Here is a 13,396-nt window from a genome sequence, read left to right on the forward strand (position 1 = left end):
GGTACTTGTACTCGGTCTCAAAAAAGTGGTATCGGGACAACCCTAATAACAAGATAAGCAAAATGACAGAATGAAATTTATACTTAATTCCTCCAAAACACATAATTTCTAGGAATTATCATTTTCAAAACAAAAATGTCAAAGATAATCATCAGACAGGAATGCAATGGTGAAAACTGTCAAGCTGTCACAAAAATGTCCATGTGGCAAGGAGGAGTTTTAGCAGAAAAAAATTGGGAGGTTCTGAGTGTGATTTACATAGATTTGGGAGTAGCTTGGTCATAGTAGCGGGGCTACTATAAGGGAACAGTATTTAAAGGTTATTATATTTCCATGTTAACAAATTGAGGAACTGCATCTCAACATGAGCACGCATAACATAATCTTAAAGGACTTCCTACAAGAAAATTATACAATTTTCTTTCCTGCACCCACAAGATGCAGGAAAGAAAATCAAATGATTTTCCCTCCAACACAGTCGGTGTTTATGGTCGGTATATAGATCAATTTGGGTACAATCAGCCTGCCCATACATGGTTTGAATCTCAGCTGAACCGGCCAAGATTTGAAACATCTATGGGTGGCTTAACTATGCAGCAAATAAAACTGCGCTTGCACTGATAAAATACCTCAAAGTAGGCAGTGTTCTGTCGTATGTGTTGTTCTACACAGCTGCAGAGCTGTAAAATCCAGTTCCATTGAGTCTGCATAGCAGCTTTGTAGGCCTGAAAATAAATTGCACAAAAAAATTAGGCTAGACTAACAACAACACTGTATACATATTTATATGGCAAATATGAAGAAAAAAACAGGTACTAAGAAAAAGAGCAGCAGGGAAGCCTCAGGAGAACTATATATATATATATATATATATATACATATATATATATTACTCCTATTTCAGGATAGTAAAAAGGAACAGTATATTAAGTAAACAAAGACATGCAAGACAAAAACGTCATCTTCAGCAGAAACATGTACTGGAATAAATTCAGCTGCACTAGGGCACATTGCACCTGTTCACCACAGGAACCTGCAGTCCAGAACACTACAGCCAATGTCAGAAGCAGTCTAAATACTAACCTCAATAGTGGATCTTGCAGGATGACTTTGAAGCAGCATCTGCTCTGCTGTGTCCTGCAGCGATTTAATGACTTCTTCTTTATGATCAAGTTCTCTCATCAGATCCTTCACAAACACAGACATCAAAGTTACTTCAAAGCTAATTGTACTCTCAGGCCTCGTACACACGGCCGAGTTTCTCGGCAAAAACCAGCAAGAAGCTTGCTGTTTTTTTTTTTTGCAGGGGAAACCGGTCGTGTGTACAATTTTCAATGAGGAAACCGTTGAGGATCTCGTCGGGCCAAAAAGAAAGCATGTCTTCTTTTTCCTCGAAGGGAATGTGAAAATTTGGCTCGCCGAGATCCTCTGCGGCTTCACAAGGAACTCGACGAGCAAAACGATGTGTTTCGCCCGTCGAGATCTTCGGACGTGTGTACGAGGCTTCATTGTGTGCAGAATATCGACAATCAGTTAATTTGTTATTTAATTTTTTCTAAGAATCTCTTTATTTCATACAGACGGCTTGTAAATGCACACAACGCCTAACAGACATTTTTTTAGTATAGCCAATAAAAAAATAATGACATGCAAAATGCAATAACCCATAACATCCAAACTGATTTTCGTTGGCATTGGATTACGTACTAAAAGATGAATGCTGACTGTTTGCAATGGAGTTACCACACTACTTATGTGTGATAAGCCTCGTACACACGACCGAGTTTCTCGGCAAAAACCAAGAAGGAACTTGCTGGGTTTTTTTTTGCCGAGGAAACTGACGAGGAACTCGTCGAGCCAAAAAGAGAGCATGTTGTCTTTTTCCTTGACGGGAATGGAGAAAATTGGCTCACCGAGTTCCTCGACAGCCTAACAAGGAACTCGACGAGCAAAACGATGTGTTTCGCCCGTCGAGTTCCTCGGTCATGTGTACGAGGCCTTAGACTTATTACCAAGACTGAAAGAAACCAAATATACAGTTAAGATGCTTTAACATAAACTACATTTTTGCAGTATTTAGGCAAACTAGAAAGGGAATTTGCCACAAAACAAAATCCTTATGTAAGATGTTTGTGATAAAATCAGTATCCTCTAATTCAGGAGCTGCAGAGCAGTGCCATCACTCCAGCTAAATAGGCTCTGTTTCAGTGTGCTGGAACAAGCATACAGACTAGATGTCAGAAAAAAGGCTGATTGCGTTTTAGGTTTTTGAGCTGAAAGACATATTCCCTTCATTGCAGAGTCATAAATTCCTCCAAAGTCCTGAAGTGAATATGTGTCACGGTGAATCTGCCCTGCAATTGTGCCTATATCTTCAGCACCAGCAAGAATTATAGTTCAGTTCCAATTCTTTCAAAAGCACATCTTCTGACACATGCACAGATTTGGGGTCAGATCTTTGAGGGACACCACGGCAAAGAAAATGACTACAGCGGACTTCCACTGATAAATGTAATAAAACACTGGGGTTAATTTACTAAAGGCAAGTTGCTCCAGAGCTGAAGCCATCATGTGCAAGTGATTGGGTACTCTTTGCAATGTGAAACCTTGCATCATTAAGCTCTGGGGCAACTGCTCTTACAGAGGGCAACTGCAAAGTGCACAGTTTATTTGCTTTTAGTAAATCAACCCCATTGCATGCTTTTATGCCCATACTATTTCTTTCATTTATGGTTGTTCTGTGTACACTCTACTGACTGCAATAAATTGGTACCAAATATTTGAATGATCATTCTACTCCTACAAACATTAGAATTCCCCTTCTTATAGAATTACCATTTCTGTTAAACTATCGCTGCTTTTTAGACACAAAGAATGCTATGATCAACTGTGTGAAAGTAATTTTAGAAAGCATCAAGATAACGGTAACTGTTTCCACACTTACAAGAAAGACACTCTTAGACTAATGGTACTTACAGCATGATAGTCTTTTTTAGCAGATATATTTTGGTTTCTATCGCTCCAGTCATAAGCTACTTCCTCCTCCTCTTTTTCATTTAGCCATATGAGTTCTCTTGTGGCTCTTGCTACAAAACTTTGCAAGGAGTCTAGGTGCTTATGTCGGTTTCTTGATGAACTCTTATGTTGTTTAAGGAAACAAAAAAAAGAGAAACAAATGTCAAGAAAGTCTTTACTGTATGCACGGTCAAGGCAGAATTATTAGAATGATGAATTATTCCTGTCCAAACTGGCCCAAAACCCCCAGGCTTACTACAGAATGGATAATGAGTGAAAAGTCCAATATGTTTTTTGTTAAAATCAGTTCTGCACAGGGTCAACAGGTAAGCACGTTTGGGTGTGATCAAAAATACGTTTCACCCCCCACTAAAATGTTTAACATTTACATATCTCAACTACACAGAATTTATGTTGTCACAAATGCTACTTGCAGAAATAATACTTACCAGCAGTTTGGAATAAAGGCCCTCCACTTTGTGTAGAGTATCAGAGTATGAACTTTTCAAAGGACCAGATATTTGAAGCTGCAAACATAGAATATTGGTAAGAAATAACACAGAAGTTAAATGTGGGAAAACCAATGTGATATTATAAATTAGAATTTTTAAGAGAATTTCAAATTCTGTGTAATGCCCAGCCCTATTAATAACATGTGACGCATTATTATATAGGGACATTACGATATTACAAATCACCAGCTAAATCTTGGGGTCGTATTTATAAAGCAGTGACTGTAAAATTCCACAAACATTCAGTGCAGGTGAATTAACCACTATAATTTAAAACACATGCATCAGGAACACCTGCAGTAAATGTTTGTTGAATGTCCCATTCATTGACATAAATATAATGCCCTTATTATTACATGGCCTAAATGTGAATTAACTTGATATATGTAGGTCTTTTATTTGGACACGTAATGAGCGATTGGGGTCTCAATCACATAAAATTGAGCAGCTTATGAATTTTAGGAAGGCCTACAGATCATATTCACCAAACAGGTATATTCAAATTATTACATGTTTTTTTTCTGATCAATAAATGTTTTCCATTTCTTTGGAAGGAATATCTATCTTTATTTGAAATGTAAACTAGCAAGAGCGAAACTCACACAGTGATTTCTCAAGAAAATAAAATTCTTTAAGTCTTCAGGTAACAGAAGGTAAAACTATGCACTCATTTATAACCAGAGGCATTACATGTACATTGCTTTATTATATTTCACAACGTGCTAATGTCAGAATTTTTCTGCAAGCACAGGCATAACATGATCTGTTCACATAGACAAGGTATAATCCACACATTGTTCACTGTGGCAGGTACAATTTAATTTACTGCTGAGAATAGGGTTTTCTAAAACTGGTGCACATAGAATTTGGTGCAACTTTGCATAGTAACCAACCCACTTCCATGTTTAATTTTCAAAGCTTAATTGAACAAGTGGATTGGTTACCATGCACGGCTGCACCGAATTCTGAGTGCTCCAGTTTTAGTAAATCATCCCCATGGGTCCTGCTTTTAATGCCAAGTAATATATATTGCAAACAAATCTAAAACAAAGCAACTACTTAAAATTAAACTGGTTCTTTAAGAGAACTTTTACAACAATAGCAAAACATGCAAATATAGCTTGGGACAATATGAGAGTAACAAATGCCTTTTTTAACAATTACCTCGGTCATTTTTGCCTCTTTAAGACTGGTCTCAAATTCTTCAATATCCCCATGAAAATTTTTGTGGCTTTCTAAATGGAACTCAATACTTGATAATTCTGAACCCCAGTTTCCTCGGTCCAGTTGTATCTGCCAAAAAACATCAATATGGTTGACATTATTTCAGTCACCATTACTTTTAAATAGCTAACACTATGCTGATAAAAGTACACCATTCTACATTGCAAATAACAATATGAAATTTTTATATAAAATATTTTCCTCCTTGCGGCACAACTGTTGGGAGCTCCATACCCTGACAGTTAGGGAACTTACCCCCTACCAGAGCTGCCATGCCCTCTGTCTTAGTATTCATAATCACTTGCAGGTTAATGCAAAGCATTATATCAACTTCCTCCACTAGCAGCAGATATCCAGCATATTGTGAAAGGTTTGACATGAATAACTCTGATAGGGGTGAGTTTACCCAAACTACTTGTACTTTAGGTATGGGGACCACACAGTTCTGAACACCATCTTCAAAGAGCTTTTGCTTGCTGCATTCACTAATTAAATTAAGTGCTCTAACCAGGATATGGCACTTTAAAATAGGTGCAAAATAGTTCTTAAGCATTATCCAAAATTTCTCCAAAAATTGCTGATGATGGTGTTGCCTTTTTCATTTACCCAAATGATCGGTCAGAAGATCCCATACAACAATTCTCCTGATTGTCTCATGTTTGTAGCAAGGTAAGTAGACTGCCTTCCAGACTAAAAAAAAACTATCAAAGACTAAATCCAAAGATTTTACCTGCATCTCTTCCACCCAGCTACAAAGGTCTTGAACAAATTTAAGGTTGGCTTCTTCTTCTGGTAAGTTTTGGTCAGCAAAGGATGATTTTAAAAGTGGTTTCTTAACCTGCATGAGTTTAAGTGACTGTAATGGATTTGTATTCATTCCTGTTGCATAGTTCTGGATTAAACCTTGGTTAAAACCTGGTGAAAACCCTGGCGTCATAGCAGGAGTCAACTGTGAGTTAAAGCCTTGAGAATAACTTGCATTAAGGCTGGATGGCAGACCAGGAGTAAGAACAGGTTGGAGAGCAGGAGACATGCTGCCGGAAACACCCTGATTTAAGTTGGCGGCAATACCCTGGGCGAAGTTGTTGGAAATACCAGGACCCAGGCTAGAGGAAATCCCTGGAGTTAGGCTGGTTGGTGACATGGGTGCCATATTGTGGGATACACTGGAGTTCATTGCAGGGTTCAAGCTTTGTGAAAATCCTGAGTTGAGGCTTTGTGATATTCCTGATATCATAAGTTGTGTTTGGTCAGATGAAAACATCCTTCCTTTGCTGTATAAAGATGAATATTCATTCCTTAATCCCAGTAGTTCATCCCGTAAAGAAGCGACCCTGTGTATAAATGACATTACATCAGAAAAGGTAGCACATGAATAACAAAACAATTATCAAGCAATTATTTATACAACTACAAAAAAGCCCTGTGCCAGACAAATAACACAAGGCAAACTTATTTCCATTATGTAAACATCATTACCTCTGTACCAGCTGATCTGCTTGGTAATACTGCCCATCAACAAGGGTCTGGACATCAACAAGCTGCTGTCGCAAGAGATTCTCACATTCAATTAGGTAGCCCGCAATTTCTGAATCATTTTGAAACTGAATGCCTGATTCCATCCGTTTAGTATCCTATGATTAGACACACCACAGATATATACTTAATTTATTATTTTGTTTCATTGTCTACATCATTATAGTTTTAGATGAAACAAAAGAAAAAAAATTATCACTAATTATGAAATAACTCTAAATTTTCCAAAATATTGCAATACATGTGCAATAACCTTACAGTAAATGATGTGACATTATTCAACTAACAATAAATAATGTGACTTAGATATTAATATAATGTGTTTAGTTAGACCACATTATGTAATTAATAAATTGTGAGAATTCTATATAACAATAATAATATAAAGTGCTGGGTACTTGCAAGTAATGTATTGTAATGAAACTGTATTAGAAAACACTCACAACTTGAAGAGCACTGCGAGCTAGAATCAGTTTGTCTTCACAACCGAGGCTGTCCCTCTGCACTCGGTTAGCTATTTGTTGTAGCATGTCTAACCTGAATAGAATAAAAAAATAACACAAAAAAACATAAGAAAAATACAAAGTAAGAGACTACATTAATAGAGAATTGTCTCGGAAAAGTCTGATAGTTACAGTAATAGATTTAAAATAAATAAATAAAAAAAAAACACTACTTCACATATGCCCAAAGTATGTTAATTCTTTAAAAGTGTGTAAATATACTAAATGACATACCTTGAATTGTTGGCCTGCTCGCTGCCAAAACTTATATAAGAACTAATCATTTTTGGACCACAGTGAACTGACAGTAAGTTTTCATTGGAGCTGATGCTGGTGCGGTTGCTCCCCGTGAGCACAGAGTCACTACTGTAGTAGCCATAACAGGTGCTGTTCATTTTTATACTACTGACCCTTATTCACCCATTCAAACTGACAGTATGATAAATAAAAAAAGCCTACAGAATGTACAGCTTCCAGGAACGAAAAAATATCCCTACTGGCTAAGAGTACCACTAGCGTCCTTTCTTAAATAGGCTTCAACATGTAGATTCATAACCCAGCAAATAATATTCACATTGCTCTTCAAAGGATTTCGCCTGCAGCCAAATATACCAGTGCAAGTTTGCCTTTCCTCCCCAGCTTTAATACAGAGCAAGTTTGGGCTTATCAGCTTCATTTGGGCGTCTGTGGGAAATGGATATGCCAAATATTTCAATTATTCTCAATTAGCCAGTTCCAAACCCTGTGTTGATAAACCCCTGGTGTTTACATCCCTGAAAACTGACAATAGGAAATCATTAACATACACATGGAGCACACTGTCAGTTTGGACGAGTAATTGTTGCAGCATGTTGTTACAAAGATTTAATGTGATAACGTTACAGCAAATAATAATTCTACATGCTGATGCAGTTTCCAGACTTTTTGTACAAGGGTGTCTTTTACAAATCTACTTTTAATATATGAACTATAATCTATGTAATAACATTAAATATATGTACGTTTATTTAACAAAAAATAACTTCAGGGATAGGTTACAAATAGTTAAGTGTAATGAGGTGTATGTCACTTATTAGTTAGCTGCCTATTCTTCACAACTTACACTTAAATATATAATTAAGTATATCACTATACTTCCTGCACTCCGACAAGAAACTTGCTGGTCCCCTACAGATCAGCTGTTCTGTTGTTTGCCCGCCCCACCTTGCCCACCATGCCTCTTGCAAAATACAACGTGAATGGCCAAGGAAGACTCCAGAGGTCTTTTTTAAAGCTCAACTCCATTTAGTTCAAGAAAAAAATATATGGATCATTTAGCTTCTTAAAAAGGCAACCCTGGCTGCTAAAATCACCCTCTCTCTGGTACTGTCCCCTGCAGAATAACCTACTCACTGATCCAGTGCTGATCTTTTCAATGTTGAATGATACACCTTCCCCAGCCCCACTGTCCTGGACTTACTAGAAAATGCTTTAGAGAGTGGTGCTATGTCATTATGTGTCACCCCTCTCTGCAGCATTTAGGAATCACCCTCCATCAAAGGAAGAAAAAGAGTGAAGAGAACGATGAAATCTCTCAACTAGACGAAAGACACCTTGAATTTTTTTTATTAAACAACATTTTTCTGAAGGCCTGTGTGCACCAATCTGGGGAGTGGGGGGGATCCGGAGAACAGAGTTGGCTATAATGTGCACTATCCTTACGTTGGCTATTATGTATTTGACTTTTTTATGGCACAAATACTATAGTTTGAAAAACATTGAAATAAGATATCAAAATAATATCACCAACTAGTCCTGCGATGTTTACATGTACAGTATTCACTTGCTTTCACTGCAACTTTCTGCACAAGCCACAAACCATTTGGTGATCAGAAAACTTACCATGCAGTCTTTATTAAGGTTAAGTTCTCTTTTGGTAACATGTTACATTCTGCATCTTTATTTAGGGCATAAGATGTAACGTTACCAAAAAGCACCTGTCTGCACCCCTCAAATCTTCCACTGCGACAGCGGGCAGTGATCTTCTCCCCGCACCCGCTGTCACAATTTAAAAAGACTGCGGTGTGCAGAGCTTTGTCTACACATTTGCAGCACTCATTCACAGTGATCTCTGTACGAATGAAGTACAACAACCATCTGCCACTGTGTTAGACAGCTTATACTTCTCAATGAACTGTGAGGGCGCTGGTGGGCACTCTTGTATTTCATTGATCTTACTTCTCCCAAGTAACTGTCTGCATTCCTTGCATTAAGGTAAAAAAAAATTAGGTGTCAGCATGCCCCCTCACCCCCTCCTTTTACTTACCTGAGCCCTCACTCGATCCAGCGTTGTGTACGTCTGCAGCTCTTCTCTCCCCTCACTTCAAAATATTGCTGGCTTTGCTGGGGCACCGGGAGCAATTGGTTGCCAGTGCTGTCAATCAAAGCCAGTGATGAGGGAGTGGGGAGAGAAGGGCGGGGCCAAGTCCCATTGTCTGTGTCTATGGACGCAGCAGCGGGGCATGGGTGCGAGAACACAGTTTCACATGGGGGCACTAGACAGAGGGGAGGGGCCAGTAGCGCCAATGGAGGTTGGCGGCCGCTTTGTGAAATACCATTGCACAGAGCAGGTAAGCATAGACATGTTTGCTATTTATTACCTTTACAATCACTTTAATAATGGCTGTAACCATGTAGGCTTAAAGCAGACCTTAACTTTAAAATGTGTCCTTTCCTCCCAGCAAAAGCTTCTTTTTTTTAAACCATTTAAAAAAAATATGGCCTTGCACCTTGGTGCCATTCTCCCTGCTCTCGCAGCCCCCTTGGTTATCCCTGTCACATATCTCTAGGCTGCGAGAGCAAAAATAAAGAGTGGCAAGAGTGAAGCTGCACATGTCATTGGGGGCTGGCTGTCTGCACCTGAAAGTTCCTCTTTAACTATGAAAGATTTACTGTTTACAGTATTTGTTTACTTGTTTACCTCTACTTACTTTGTCTGAGTGAAACATATGCTTGATTGTCAGGAGTCAAGAGGGATTCTGAAGTCTAACAGCAGTTTCCCTGTCATCTCCCTGACCTTACATCACAGGTGTCAAACACAAGGCCCGTGGGCTGAATCCAGCCCTCCAGGCCATTTCATGTGGCCCTTGTACCTCTCCTGCAGGTGCAGGAAAGCTCCAGCCCTCCTCTGGTCCTCCTCCAGACCCCTACTTTCTGCTTTCAAGCAATGTATCCAGCTTGTATCAAGCAATGTATCCAGCTTCTTCCCAGCATCCGCATAAGCAACTTCTGATGGTAGGGTGGCTCTTGACATCTAATGTAAGGGGAGGGATGCGCTGGACATCTAATCTTACAGATACAACTGGCCCTTTTGAGGACAATCATAATGCTGAGGCGGGCCACAGTGAAATTGAGTTTGACACCCCTGCCTTACATGTTTCCATGTATACTGTGTATACTAATGCTTTTATGCACATTTAGACGTTAGCATGGGGCCATACAGTTGTCAGAGCAGCAACTTTCTGTTTTTTATAGGTAATCCCGCCCAGCTATAATAAGTTAAATATATGGATTCCGATTATTGTACAAGTCCAACTATGACTGGCTTTCATTTACAACTGCTAAAACCGCATTTGTAAATCCACATTTTACTCACCTTTCAATTTCAGGCCTTATTGCTTTCTCTCTTTCAAACATGGCGATGATGAGCTTTCCCCATTCTTTTTCTATATCATTTGGATGGTATCCTTGAGAAAGCTTGATGCGGCCAAACTCAATCCATTGCTTGACGAACACAAACATTTTTAACATAAAGTTAGTTCACATAATGCTTACTAATTTTGGAATTAAATTCAACACATAAACCTAAATACCCATTATGCTCACCCATTGGAGCACAATTATTTACAGTGCAAACTCTGATTTTGTAGTGGGATGCACAGAACCTAACAAAAGCACTCATAGAACTGAATTTATTATAAAAACAATGGAAAAAAGAAATACCAGGTTTTTATACTAAGTTCAATAATAGACAAATGACTAGAAATACTGTTCATTATCATTAGAATTAATATTACTTATTATTAAAAATTCATTGTCAATAATACCCAATTCTAAGTTATGAAGAGTCCCTGTTATTAGGTGTTCCTACAATATCTTAACAGCCATGCTAAAAACCAACATCTAATTTTCATGCCACTTTTGCATACCAATAGGGGAACATAACTGGTGTTAAAATTCATAATTTTGAATAATAGGTACATTTCCACTTGAAAGGGAAATAATGGGCTGCTTATACGTCGGTAGATCTATGGATCAAGGACAGACTATTATATAGCCTATTCACTAGTGGGGTACTGTTCAACCATACAGCTAAAATTCCAGCATGGGTGCATGCAAATCAGAGTAAAATCTGATCTGAGGATCTTTCTGCTACCTCTGGGTGCACAGAATTCCAGCAATATCATCTTTAAAAGAGATGCCCTTGAACCATGTTTACTTTGCTGTTTCTTGACTACATATATTTAAGCCTCCACTGCTACATACTGTAGATGCCAATTGTCCAAGATTTGTTGGAACAGTCCTGCATCTTAGCCCTCTGACCCACCGATACTGTGTCCTGAGCCAAGTCCAGGGATCACAGCATTAACATTAGTTGAGTAATAGTAGTGGGGATGGGGGCCGTGAGTGGGTATTCCCTGCATACTTAGAGACAGAGTCTAGGCATGACCAACCTATCAATAGGGTGTAATAGGAAGCCTCAACATAGTTAAAGGCACTGTCTGGGTGGGACCAACACAAAAAGTGGCCATGAAACTTAACCGCATTTACTAATCTGCCTTTAGTCAATTACCCTATATATATATATATATATATATATATATATATATATATATATATATATATATATATATATATATATATATATATATATATATATATATATATATATATATATGTCACCTAATTCAAAACCACAACTGTCATACTTACTTCTAACATTGTGTACAGATTCTTGATTTTAGCCTTTTCACTTTCCTTTGGTGGGATGTCTTTCTCTTTAAATTGTAAATACTGGTTATAAAGTGCCTGTAGATGTAAATTGAATATTCAGATAAAAAGAAAATGCATCCCATAAAAACATTTTACATGTCAGTAGGTAAAGTGTAATATATTGTGTACAACCAAAAAAAGCCTTACCTTTAGTTCTACAGCAGTGTTTGGAAAATTCCTCTCAGACATTAATGCTACATGGTGCCTTATCCATTGGATGAGGTAATTCACCATATTCTGATATTCTATCCATTTTACTTCAACATCCTGCAGAAATAAAACAGTGGAATACATTTCACATACAACAATGTAAGTAATACAACAATGTAAAATAATGCATTTGGGTGGCAAAAATATGAATGCAATCTACATACGGGGGGGGGGGGGGGTTCTGGGGGAATCTAGGATAGAAAAGGACCTGGGGGTCCTAGTAGATGACAGGCTCAGCAATGCCATGCAATGCCAAGCTGCTGCTATCAAAACAAACAGAATATTGTCATGCATTAAAAAGGAATCAACTCCAGAGATAAAACCGATAATTCTCCCGCTCTACAAGACTCTGGTCCAGCCACACCTAGATTATGCTGTCCAGTTCTGGGCACCAGTCCTATAGACGAGTACAAAGAAGGGCAACAAAGCTAATAAAGGGTCTTGAGGATGTTAGTTATGAGGAAAGGTTGCGAGTGCTGAACTTATTCTTTCTGGAGAAGAGACAATTTATAGGGGATATGATTTCAATTTACAAATACCATACTGATGACCCCACAATAGGGATAAAACTTTTTCGCAGAGTTTAACAAGACTTGTGGCCACTTATTAAAATTAGAAGAAAAGAGGTTTAACCATAAACTAAGTAAAGTGTTCTTTACTATAAGTGCAGCAAGGATCTGGAATTCCCTTCCACGGGCAGCGGTATCAGCGGGGAGCATGGATAGTTTCAAATAACTTTTAGCTGAGCACCTGAACGACCACAACATACAGGGATATACAATGTAATACTGACATAATCACACACATAGGTTGGACTTGATGGACTTGTGTCTTTTTTCAGCCTCACCTACTATGTAACTATGTAAAACAGTTTAACTCAACATCAACAATAACTGTAATTAAAGTTTGCAATGTAGCTTACTTTTGCAGAAACAAAAAAAAGGGAGATGGAAGCACATTCAAATGTCTAATAATAAAGTGTAATCATTAACATGTAAAAGGAAAGATTGTTTTTTTAGAACCATTTTAATATGTGATTCCTTTGAAACATTATTTAATTTGTATTTATAAATTAATCTATTCGTGTTAGGCCTCTTCATTAGCTTTTCTTTCCCTGTCCATTGAAAAGTAACTCATCAAGGCCAAAGGATCAAGTGGCAAAATACAGAGCACATGCATCTCATCTGTGATTTGTAACAGCGAGAAACACTAAATCCAAATATATAACTGAGATACGACATAACATCATACACTGATCAGAACTGAAAGAATAGAAAGAAAAAAAAAGAGAAAAAAGAGGGGGTTGTCGGTGGTGAATGAAGTCTCAGGCCCCGTACACACGACCGAGGAACTCGACGTGCCAAA

At 38.0% G+C, this 13,396-nt stretch overlaps 1 protein-coding gene across 24 annotated transcripts in view; it reads right to left on the reverse strand.

Annotated features, from left to right (window-relative positions):
• DST (dystonin) overlaps positions 1 to 13,396 on the reverse strand; it is a 690,084-nt gene that overhangs the window by 296,212 nt on the left and 380,476 nt on the right. For 21 of the 24 annotated variants that reach the window (XM_040349874.1, XM_040349879.1, XM_040349866.1 and 18 more), the window contains 11 exons: positions 11,969 to 12,088; positions 11,762 to 11,857; positions 10,425 to 10,552; positions 6,731 to 6,824; positions 6,231 to 6,385; positions 5,482 to 6,085; positions 4,692 to 4,820; positions 3,465 to 3,542; positions 2,977 to 3,138; positions 1,084 to 1,188; positions 630 to 725 (listed from right to left, as the gene is read on the reverse strand). In XM_040349874.1, coding sequence (XP_040205808.1) covers positions 630 to 725; positions 1,084 to 1,188; positions 2,977 to 3,138; positions 3,465 to 3,542; positions 4,692 to 4,820; positions 5,482 to 6,085; positions 6,231 to 6,385; positions 6,731 to 6,824; positions 10,425 to 10,552; positions 11,762 to 11,857; positions 11,969 to 12,088 — 1,767 coding nt within the window. Of the gene's footprint in view, positions 1 to 629; positions 726 to 1,083; positions 1,189 to 2,976; positions 3,139 to 3,464; positions 3,543 to 4,691; positions 4,821 to 5,481; positions 6,086 to 6,230; positions 6,386 to 6,730; positions 6,825 to 7,024; positions 7,616 to 10,424; positions 10,553 to 11,761; positions 11,858 to 11,968; positions 12,089 to 13,396 lie in introns of those variants that run through there. The other 3 variants (XM_040349878.1, XM_040349870.1, XM_040349880.1) reach the window with 2 other exon arrangements.

The sequence above is a fragment of the Rana temporaria genome, chromosome 4 (assembly GCF_905171775.1).
Source record: "Rana temporaria chromosome 4, aRanTem1.1, whole genome shotgun sequence".
Lineage (NCBI taxonomy): Eukaryota > Metazoa > Chordata > Amphibia > Anura > Ranidae > Rana > Rana temporaria.